Consider the following 12,467-nt stretch of genomic DNA (forward strand, 5'->3'; position numbering starts at 1 on the left):
ATCTACTCTTGCGGTTAATTGAATCAGTGGACTTCAGAGCATCTTTCGCCATTTTGTTGTTGATTAAATTACATATAACATTTCATTGGTATATGTCAAATAAATCTAATTAAATTTTTACGCAAGCTGCAAATATTAGTAACTAATATTGTTCATATACATTGTTTTATCACTAAAATGAAGGTATAAAGATCCTTGGAGTTCAATTTACTCTCCACTACACAATTAGTCAATTAATACAGAGCAATATAATATTGAAGTATTACAAAAATTACATTTATTAGTTGTGAACAAAAAAACAACAACATACATTACATACAACGTAATCCAAGTTCATTCATTCATTCTTCATGCTCACAAAAAAAATACAGGGGTAATAAATTAAAAATATCTTAGCAATTACATTTCCTTGAAATATAAGATACATACACAACTAACTTTTGCATTTTTTTTTAGTTTTAGTTTTTCTTTCATATTTTAAACATGCAAAAGATACGATTACAGATTAGCAAAACTCAAACTTGTCCCAAGTCGCATCTTGGGACGACTATATACATACGTGTTAAAGTATTAAAAGTAAAATATTTATAAAAATTGAGATACTTGTTCAGAATTGATAACATGCCAATATAAGCACAATCACATATCTAGAAATGTCCTACAACTTTAAAATGTCATTTATGGTGCCATTTACAGTGTAATTTTAAAAGTGTACTGATGACTGAACAAGTAGGACTTTTTATGAGACTGCTGTGGACGGATTGGTGTTCTGAGAATTTGATGTCTGTAAAGAAGTTCCTGTAGCGTCTTGTTGTATCGCTGCTTCATATGGCGGGGGTACTTGCATAGTGCATGCATAGGGTGGCATAGCAACAGCTTTTGGATACATGTTTGGTTTGGATGTCACCTGATAAATCAAACACAATATATTTTAATATTATTCACAGACAACAGATGTATTCCATTAACTGTTCTGAGCACATTTCTAAATATACAAATCGTTAGTCATTCCTACCTTACATAAAACAAACTAATTTCACTAACATACATACTCCCCCACTCATAAAGTCACCAATAATGATCTTTATAATGATAATGATCAATTTGGATGGCCAGAAGGTGACAGTGAATTGACATCAGTATACAGCAGCGCTCAAATTCCCCACTTGCATTGGTTGTATTGGTATTGACGGTAGTGGTGATGCATGTATGGACTGTGACTTACCTCACTGTACGGTGGTGGTGCAGGAAAAGCCCCCATTGGTTGTGCTGGTACTGGTACTGGTGGCGCTGATGTGGCATACATATCATGCGTGGAAACTGTCGTGCCAGCTATTATAAGTGTAGTTGGTCTTCCATTGTGTCGTTGTAATAACACATGACGTCGCCGATAATATCCACAACCACCAAAACATGCCATCAGAATAAAAACTACAATACACCTAAATAAAAACAATACAGCAAAAAGTTCAACCTTGTCTTTGTTGATAGATACCAGATATAAGTTTGAGTGTAATAAATTGGAAAGTGTCATAGACGTTAAAGCGAGGGAGTCAACACCCATTAGACTTAGTGTTTTAAGCATGTGTTGTTGTTATCATCAGAACTGCTTAATAAGTTAAGTTCAAAGAAGATTGGATGCATGAAATCAAATTTAAAACCAGGACAAACAAAGGTTATAGAGTCAGAGTAATGTAATGGTGATTCGCAATTCTTGAACTTTTCTTGAGTGTGGACGAAGTATCAAACATCCATCAACAGGTCATGTTGAAGCATAGTTTACCTATTTACACCCACTCCATGATAGTCTCAATAAACACTGATGTCCAATGACCTGGTTTCATGTTTTTGATGTTTCAAAAGAAATATGGATTACTTCAGTATTGCAACATCGTGAGTAATTACAGAACAGAAAGTGAGAAGCATGTTGCATTGTTCACCATGCACTGTCAAATTTATGTCAGTTTCTTTTGTAAAAGCACAAACCAAAGGGTTCTAGAACTACTGTACCAATCATGATTTTTATGCAATGAAACACACTTTTTACATTAATATTTTAGTAAATGTTAATCCATTGTTGATGCCCGATAAAAACACCCTCGGCCTATAACCAAAGATGCCCTCAATTTATTAAATATCTAAAAATATAGGGATGAGCTTATACCCAAAAAGGGGCTTATGACCGGGAAAATACAGTAGTAAAATCAAAGTGAAAATAGTAGAAAGTAGAAAGCATGTACACACCAAAAGTACCAGATGTTCCAAATACTTGGAGCATTATGGTATTTATTACAGCAGAAGTGAAGACAGCAATATTGCGGATACTCACAACTGGAAAGCAGAAATGAAAGAAGGAGAAAAAGAGAGAATTATGAATTATACTAACCAGAAGTACCACATGCTCCAGAAACTATAGTGATTGTAGGCCCTACAACAAGTATAATTGCAACAATACTCTGGTGGGCTACAACTGAAAAACAAAACAACAAAAAAACAGAAATAAATAAATTGACAGACTGAAATAACAACATGAAACAGTAATTGAATCTCAAATATTGTTTGCTATGTTTATTGTTTAAATTTTAAAATGCAGTGCTTGTCACATTGTGTTCGATATGGTTCAATGCGACGTATGCAAAATACATAATTAAAATGAAATCAAAAGCATACTGTGTGATGACCCCTGCCCTTTAATCGTTTCACCACGACTTTCTAGCCCAATTTTTCCTGCACTTTTTTCTTCTGGAAATGAACCCTAATTTTGAAGCCAACAGGCAAAATTTTAATCAATTTTCAGTTTTAACTGAAAAAAAATTGCCTATTTTCATCCCAATCTTCTGACTGAAGAGCAGACTATGAACACGACTATTTTGTGAATTTGTGATGAACAGGAAACTGGTGGTGAAAAGGTTAAATTTTTTTCAATGACGTCAACATCAATTTTACAAAATTGGCAACACTATAGCTTTATTCCAGTGGTAGTGCTCAAATTAAGAATACTTTCAAATAAGTGTTTACAAGGCACAGCCATGACAGTATCAGAGTGGGCTGCAGTAAGTATTGTCTGGCCTGCTTTATGCTATTTTGGCAATACCCTAATTAAAATTCATCTTTAAACTGACTTGAGAGGCTTTTCAAGAGTCCTTAACAATGATTTCTTCATATGTGCAAAAAGAAGACCCTTATGTCCCAAATACTAAGCATTTCAAGTCAAGAATGGAGTTCATCTCCACATGAGGATAATATAAAAACATCTACTAGTACTACAATGGTTATATTTGCCCTCAATCAATTTTAAGTACAAGATCTATATTGATGATGAACTGTGAGCTGTGGGCTTTAGAAGCATGAAATAAATAAAGCAAGTATTTATATTAATTGAAAAAAATAAGACTGGCTCATTAAACGAGAAGCCTTTGAATGCACAAGGTCTAAGAATTTGTGATCCACAAAATTAAAGTTTGGGATTGCTGTGGAACAGCTGAAAATTGGTTAATTATGTTAATTTGGTCATTAATATGCATACATGTATATATTACATCTGTGGGGTATCCCAGACCACCCATATACATGTACATGTACCTAATTCCATTTAAATTTGTTTTTGAGATATCTGGAAGTTGTCTAATTTATGCAAATTACATAATTAATATTCACTGATTTCAACAATAAACTAACAAGGTACATGTATTTGCATCATCCTACAGCATTATTGTATTAAGGTTCATTGCAATTTAATTAGTGTCACTGCAGATGTTTGTGGAAAAACTAAAAATTGGCTACCGTAATTTATGCAAAATAGGGAATACATTTCTGATGGCTGAAATTGGCTAATTATTAATATGCAAATTATATAAATAGTAGGTTATATTATATATAATATGTACATATTTCAACCCATTGTTTATTGTTCCTGGGCATCTATGAACTAAGTTTCATTGAAATGCAATGATTGGCTCTTGAGAAATCATTGCAACCAAGAGATATACATACGTAAATACACACACACAGGGTAACGGTAAAGACTCATGGGAGTCAATTATAGACAATAATGTCCACGTTATTGAAAGCTTCACACATACAATTTATATCAGCAACGCTGACATATAAATCATGTCATCGATATAATATCGCTCATGGCCATTTTAATATAATTTTCTCTATTTATACACTGTTCATTGTATGATGACATGCACTGTCATGGCAACCATTACATACATCTGGCAATGCTATTTCAGATTGCCAGTATTAAATGTCAGATCCAGGGAAACTAATACTATACACTATAAAGATATTGAGTATGGAAAGCCGGCCATAACACAGACATTCAGCTGTCACTGACAACAGACAGTGTTGTCCCTGACCACTATAATACCGGATACATGTATCACAGTTTGTGATTGAATATTTATAATGAAAGAAAAAAAAAGAATACCTACCTATGTTCATATCCAGCACATTCTTCAGCAAATACCTACAAAGATGAACAGAATTGGGTCATTACCTTAATGTATGCTGCAACATTTTGTTATGTTACCGGTAGTTGCACATCAAGTATGTCATACACATCAGATTAATATTGTATTGTCTAATGGCGAAAGTGCAATTTTTAAACTATAAATGATTAATTAATTCAATCATTTGGGCCAGCTAATTATTAAGTAAATTAATTAAAAAAACAAATAAAGCCCCATTGATTGTTTTGATTATTTCAACTGATGACTACACATATTAAACAGCCGTGGATAAGAGAAATAAGTATACAAAACATTTTTGGATCAGGAAATATGGCATCACATATGGTGTCATTTTCTGCTTTGTTAACCAGAATGAGGGTGTGGTCATTCTGTCTGGAAGCAAGTCTTAATATTACAGTTTATGAGATGTAATATATGTAGTAACGGTTTTACTGGACATGTGCTTCTGAGAATATTTCTTCAATTTTGATTTTGCACCCTCATGATATCAATGAAAGAGTACAGAAAAACTCGCAATTTTGAAAATCACTTCCAATTATATAAATTTAGCAACTGCAGTACATAATTTACCCTGATTGTTTCTGTGTACCCTTATTTTATAAACGAGAGGGGAAAAGAAACCTTGAGTCTAAAAACTGGGAATGCTTTGAAATAGAAAGAATGATAAATATGCAATAGCAATTAATTTTGTTGTTAATCAAAATTAATCACTTAATATTCAACAAGATGCATCTATAAATTGGTCATTAAATGCGTTTTTTTTAAAATAATTTAATAGTAGAAACCAATTTGCTGGCTAATAAAATCCATAGCAATAGATCTTGTTGATAGAGAACAAGCTGTGATGACGGAAAAATCATATTATAGTGAGTTTGTGAATATTAAATGATAGTCTTAACAGACATACATATTCAGTAGCAAATGATACAATGTATATACTGGTACTGTTTATTTTAAGAGAATTATTTTAGCAAGTTATTAATAATGTATTTTCATTAGAATGTTGTGACTGATGCCATCAAAAAAATACCAGCGTGGCTTGAGACTATTTATAATTGACTCAACATGCAAAAGTCACCACCTTTTTAATTAGTAAAACATTCTTAAAATAAACAAGCAACCTGTCGGCTCTAAGATAGCTCCGCTGTTAGCAATGCACATTTCAATTAAAGAACAGAAGATATCATTAGAAAATGAACAATATGCATAGTATCAATGCAATGGGACTTGCTGTTTTCAACAAGAATTCAAAAATATCATTTTTCACCATAAATGATGGTGGTTTTTAACAAGAAGTCGAAAATATCACTTTTTACCAAAAATGACAAAAATATTCACCAAAATTAGAGAATTAAAGATATCATTACAAAAATGAACAAATCTGGGAGAGGTCCACATGTAGTACTTATATGTAATATCAAAGCAATTGGACTTAACAAGAAGTCAAAAATATCACTTTTTACCAAAAATATTCACCAAAATTAGAGAATTGAAGATATGATCATGAAATGAACAAATGTGAGAGAGGTCTACCCAAGGTACGTATACACAAAGTATCAAAGCATTCAGGTTTGTAGTTTTCAAGAAGAAGTTGAAAAAGTAAAACATTGATACGGACGACGGACAATCACTTATATGATAAGCTCCGCTGGACAAAGTCTACAGCTAAAAAGGTCAATTGTCAAGGATTATTACATTTGTTGATTGTGTCTTTCATTTCTATATAGAATTGTGCTTGAAATGTAGATGAATAATTCTGAGTGCAGAATTTGGGATTGGTTACCTCATATACAACTCATTCACTGCTGTTGATGGTGAAAAAAATTAGCATTTGATTTGCATAGGGGAATAAGCGCATTCTAGACACTCCTGTCCAAAATTTAATATCTGGAACACGTGGTAAAAAACATCAAGCATAGCTGGCCAAATTAGTTGACTGCTAGTGTTTGTAAATAAATACATTTTTTTAGATTTTTTTTTGTATGGCTATATTTTTCTGTTTTGCCCCTGGCTAGTGCAGCTTGTACACATATCACACACAGTCTGAGCGAGTACTGAAGCCAAAAGAATTTTTTTATGGTTTATTTAATTTTAACATATATTATTAGGAAATCCATTGGCAAATCACCTAGTATTATTTTTCAAATACGAGGCAATTATTTTTCAGACTTACTCCTTGTAAAATAAAATACGTTTCATTGTCATACATTTTTTTGAAAACATAATTTACAGACATTGTGTGAAATATTATTGACTGCAAATTGAAATATTCATTTATTTGTATTTCAGAAAATTGTAGTTTGTAAACATAAAAAAAAAATATGGTGAAAAACTGACTGGGTATACACATCAAGGATCTATTGTTACATGAAACATATTTAAAGATATTGAATAAAATCGTTTTATTGTATCATTCAGAAAATACATTTATTATTCTGGTAAAAAAAAAATAAAATAAATAAAATGTTTAGAACGAATAAATATTGGAATAGTAATTGTTGCTTACATTAATAATCACAGTAGTTGAAAAAGTCGCATAATAAAAATAAAAACTGTCCCAACTGATAATTTTAACTAGCAAGATAAATTACGCCATATAGTTTTGAAACATGATTTTTATCTCTGCTCATCCTCATTTCATAACATAGTTAAAGTCTGGGTACCTTGCTCTTTTTTTGTATCTTGTAACAGATGTTGTCACTCATATGTTTTTTTACCTCTATTACATCGAGGACAAACAAACAAATCATGAAATGAACAAAACTGCGAAGATACAATGCTAGGTATTATTGGCAGTAAATTAACTTAATAAAATTTAACCAAATGACAAAATAGTTGCTTAAAGTAAGAAATTCTAAATAGAGAAAACTCTAAATAAATAAATAAACAGATCAAATATAGGTCTGCCAAAGGCACCTAACATACCAGAAATTATCAAAGCAGTTGGGGCAAGTACCTTTTAGGAAGAAGTTGATGATATTATTCTTTCAATATTAAATTAAAAATAAAAAAAAATTGAAATTAATGTGATGAAATGAACCAATCAGATAGTAACATCACGGTGGGAGTTTGTACAAACCGTCAGCTGTCGCTGGGTTGATGTGGTTTGTTAGCTGTTGTATATATATCTGGTAGTGTTGCTTATGTGTGGGCTTCGATTACGAAAACAACATTCAGCACCATCAGTGTGGTGAAACCTCAATGACGGTGCTGAATGTTACTTTGCATGGAACATAAACTTCAATTGATCCCACTGTGATGACGCATACGTTGTGGAATACGGAAAAAGAGCCCGAATCATTTAGTATGAAACGCCGGAATCACGTATATTCGGTCTTGACCCTAACTCTGTCTATTGCGGTTATTTGAAGATTGTAAATGCTTTCTATCATTCTAAACTGGTCACCAAATTTAACAACTGCCTTCTGAGGTTTACACTCAAATCTAAATGAGCTACGGCACGCATTAATAGATCTCGATTGTATACAGCACCACCAGTGGTTGTTTCCGGCTCCATGCGTCAAGTGAACTATGTCAAATACGATATGTCAAATAGAATGTAAATCTCATTGACACTTTGAGCACCATTTTCCCACAAAAATTTCAGAAAAACATTTTGCTTATATTTATGTATTTTCAACAACTGTTTTTCGATAATTATGGACTAAATGAAAATATTTTCTCATTGCCTCTAGATTTTGATCAAAAAAACGAAAAAAAAAACGTTTTTTATTTGTGAACAGTGACATAAGATGACTCTGTGAATACAGCGTCAGGGATTGAAGAATATCTCTTCTATTAAGACTATTCATAAATATATACATGTATTATTGATTTGTGTATATATTTTTAGTAAATGTGTATCAATCAGAAATTCCCCCTAGCAAATTGTACTGTATTCAGTTTCCACCAATTTGTTGATATTGATATTGTATTCCCAAAGGATTTAAAAATTTATTGGCAGTCATATTGGTTACAAGACAGGCATTCACAATTTTGAAGTCAGACAGATGCCTATTCCTTTCCGGACTACTGAAAGAATTGAATGTAGATCAGCTCTTTAACCAGTCATGTATGCATTTACACACACAGTGAAACAAAACAACAGATTTGAAGCACAATTTAACGAAATTTATCTTGTGATATTTATGTATGAGACGTAAGCTAATTGACCATTTTCCGTTCACTGTGAGAATCACGCTTTAAGCATGAAATCGAACGTAAAAACAGGACAAACAAAGGTCGTAGCATTGTAGTGGCGTCAAACATCCCATGGGATTCCGCAAACGCAAAAATATTTTAGGGGCATTTCCATGCTTAATAATGTGCTTTACACATTTGATGATAGACAATTTAGATTAAGTAAGGGTATTCGAACGCAATATTTCTCTGTCGGCCAGTCGATGTACATGTATGTATAAAGAAATTCAAATCAAATCGTTCGATTTTTGTGGCAGACCGTTCGGCGCGCGTCTTTCATGCATCTCGCAGTTGAACGGAAAATCACCTATTGAACTAGGACAAGATTTTATACTCATCATGAACAATATAAGAAAGTTTTATATTATTTGGATAATAATTACTTATAATTGGATAATTACGTTACCACTCACACATTACTAATATTAACCACTTACTAATATTAACAACAACCACAGCGCTGGCAGACATTCTCCCTCCCCAATATATTTTGCCCTTCGTATTGATATTACGGGCAAGACAAAAAATCAGAAAGTATTTTTCTGTAAATTAGAAAGTTGGGACTACCCAATTCGGTCAGTTAGTAAAAACTGTTCACGGGGGATAGGCAATTTGAACATTTTATCAGTTCCAGTTAAAATCAGCTGGTCAGGGACAGGAGGGCAGACCTTACTATAAATTCCAACCCCTGACCCAATTTTCGATTAATTATACCATGAACCTTATTAGAGATACATAGGCCTATTATCAAAAGATCCGATAAAGTTTGGGGTTGGGTTGGCTATGAAAAGTTTCTATCTAACAAAACTGATTTTAATTAGTTCATAATAAAGATCTAATCTGTTAGCTGGATCCCGAAACAAAATGAAGATTTTTTTTTAAATCTTACATCGATCTTTTGACGTTGTCCCGAGATGACAAACAATTTATGCTAATTAGGACCTCATGATCTATTTTGAAATATCTAAGTTTGAAAAAATGACGAGATGCACGTTTTTGGAGACGACATCTTGCCTTGACTTATTACTATTAAGAAGTTCCTTCCTGGACATAGCAATGCAAGACAAAATAAACAAAATAAAAGTGTACGCACGCTGCCATGTTTTTGCACTACTACTATTACATGACCTTAAATATCCAGTATCAATTTCTATAACGATTTAATAAAGGGAATGTGTTAAGCAGTGGTGTTGATTGTTTGAAATTGATGGAAAGACAGATTGGCCTTGTCCGATAATTTACTACTAACCAACGGAATTTACAATACCACTGCCGCTCATCTAGGTTGTTTGTTTTCGCATACACAGACTAAACGATGGGTGCTAGATGACTCGCTACTGCCGTCTCAAATGACAACTACACTGTTTGCGTCTCACGCTGTGACACGAGTCCGTCGTTGTAGGTTTTTACATTCAATATGCACAGACACCATAATTGGCAGGTTATTGTGATCGACTACAGTAACTAGTTTACGATGCTCACGCTAAATTCACACATTTACAAGGCCACGGAAATACAAATGTTAACCTTACCTCGGAAATTAGAAGCGACAACAACGAAATCAATAGGTTAGTTAAGTACGACATGGCGATAAATGTTGTAAACGACAATTATTTACAGAATTACGAGCATCAACAGAAGAATCTTCGTAATAATGCAGCCTGCTGTTGACTACTCGCGTAAACTCTATGACGTCACGACAAAACATATGACGTTTCACGGAGACTGACGGAAGCTTCCGGGAATTGTCGAACGTTGATATTTCAGTAAAACAGGACAACTAAAAAGTAACTATTAACTTCATTCACTTCATTTCAATTCGTCAAACAATCACAACTGTTCACGGTGTATTGGTTAATTCTGTGGATCATGTATTCGTTGTTGATGTGAATTCAATAGACCATTTTCCGTTCACTGCGAGAATCACGCGTTATGCGTGAAATCGAACTTAAAAACAGGACAAACAAAGGTCATAGCGTCGTAGTCGCGTCAAACATCGCGTGGGATTCGACAAACGCGAAAGTATTTCGGGGACATTTCCATGCTTAATAATGTGCTGTCCACATTTGATGATAGGCAATTTCGATTAAGTAAGGGTATTCGGAAGCAATATTCCTCTGTCGAAGATCAGCCGGTCAATGTAAGCTGCAAAATAAAGAAATTCTAGTTCAAAATCAAATCGTTCGATTTTTGCGGCAGACGTTCGACGCGCGTCTTTCATGCATCTCGCGAGATCTCGCAATAGTACGGAAAATCACCTATTCCTCTTGGTGTACCACAGTCGCGCGTATTCCGGTGACGTTTGTTGTCAATTTCACTGTAGACCAGTGGCGCAATCGGGATTTTGCCCAGTCCACAGTCTCTCCTCTTGTGGAGGGACTCTGCCCAGTCGTACGTCGATTTCTGTCAATGTTGTCTACTGTTTATGCATGCTGCCCTCAACGGTATTGAGTATATTTTGTCAGGATATTTTTTAACACATATATGAAGCTATTTTACCAGCTACATGTGCATCTTTTCTGAGATAATCCATCTTTTCTGAGATAATCCATCTTTTCTGAGATAATCTGATGGCTAAGTACAAACATAAATTCACACTTTGAAGTGACCTCGTGACATTTATACAAGATGTCATAGCCATCAGCGTTAACTTGAAAAAAAACCCACGCGTTACTATTAGCGACGTGAGCCCATCCTACGCAAAATAAATACAGAAACCATTAAAACTGATAGTATTGAGACAGTATTAATTAAAATGAATACAAAAGAATAAGTTTAAATGATTTTAGTTTTATTTATTTATTTATTTATTTATTTATTTATTTATTTATTTATTTATTTATTTATTTATTTATTTATTTATTTATTTATTTATTTATTTATTTATTTATTTATTTATTTATTTATTTATTTATTTATTCTACAGTATTTATAAATGTTTACAGGTTTCAAATGGCGAATAAAAACAACTTTCCAATCGCAAGCTTTAGAGGACGAATAACGTCTTATATATTTCCGCTACGCTCATTTAACCTTTAACCTCTCATTTGACACTGGTCGCTTTTCAAATTTAATGTTCTGTGCCAAACTGTAGTGATACTACTTGTAATTGAATTCTTTTAAATTGGTTTCAGCAAAGAAATCACTGTAATTTCAAGCGTTTTAATCATATTTGATGACATCCATCTTTTGCATTCATCTCAGTAATGTTATCATATTAAATTTCTGTAACTTGTCATTCATGCATTGAACTGAGAAATATAGAAATTATTAACAGTTTGCAACCGGTATGTGGCTTTGCCTTGGTGTGTGATGATATAAGAGCCTGCGTTAGAGTGAATGGCGACTATGAAGCTAATCACAGTCCCTCTATCCCTCTATTATTCTATTGGCATGCAAACTTTCTAATCAATGAAGGTTTATATAAGTATATTATGTTACTCAAACGGCATTGGTTCGACAACATTTATTTTTGTGCGTGTCCAAAACGCATTGTAAGTTGTTTTTTTTTTATGAAAACCTTTCCGAATTTGAGACGTTGACACAATGCGCCGACAGACACGAGTTTAATGGCAAGTGGTAACAGATTATTTCGTCTGACACGTGATTCAACAAAATTGAGAATTGATTGAAATTTATTGGAATGTGTCTCACATATAGTAGATGATTTTATGAATAATATTAAATCTCAAAAGTCCCAGAAATCATTGCGTCGGGTCAAAGTTCATGCACAGGACGCCACCATCAAAACGTTGAAGGGCATTTGTGTTATGACATTTGTGTTGATGA

The 12,467-nt window shown here is 33.3% G+C and overlaps 1 protein-coding gene across 1 annotated transcript; it reads right to left on the reverse strand.

Annotated features, from left to right (window-relative positions):
- Nucleotides 1-254: 254 nt before the first annotated feature.
- LOC100378640 (uncharacterized) lies at nt 255-10,373 on the reverse strand. Its single transcript, XM_002741383.4, has 5 exons — nt 10,211-10,373; nt 4,440-4,474; nt 2,387-2,470; nt 1,226-1,442; nt 255-907 (listed from the first exon to the last, which is right to left on the reverse strand). The coding sequence occupies exons 1-5, from the start codon at nt 10,262-10,264 to the stop codon at nt 740-742; spliced, it is 558 nt and encodes a 185-aa protein (XP_002741429.1). The 5' UTR covers nt 10,265-10,373; the 3' UTR covers nt 255-739.
- Between the last annotated feature and the right edge of the window lie 2,094 nt (nt 10,374-12,467).

The sequence above is a fragment of the Saccoglossus kowalevskii genome, chromosome 7 (genome assembly GCF_978046115.1).
Source record: "Saccoglossus kowalevskii chromosome 7, keSacKowa6.1, whole genome shotgun sequence".
NCBI classification, from domain to species: Eukaryota; Metazoa; Hemichordata; class Enteropneusta; family Harrimaniidae; genus Saccoglossus; species Saccoglossus kowalevskii.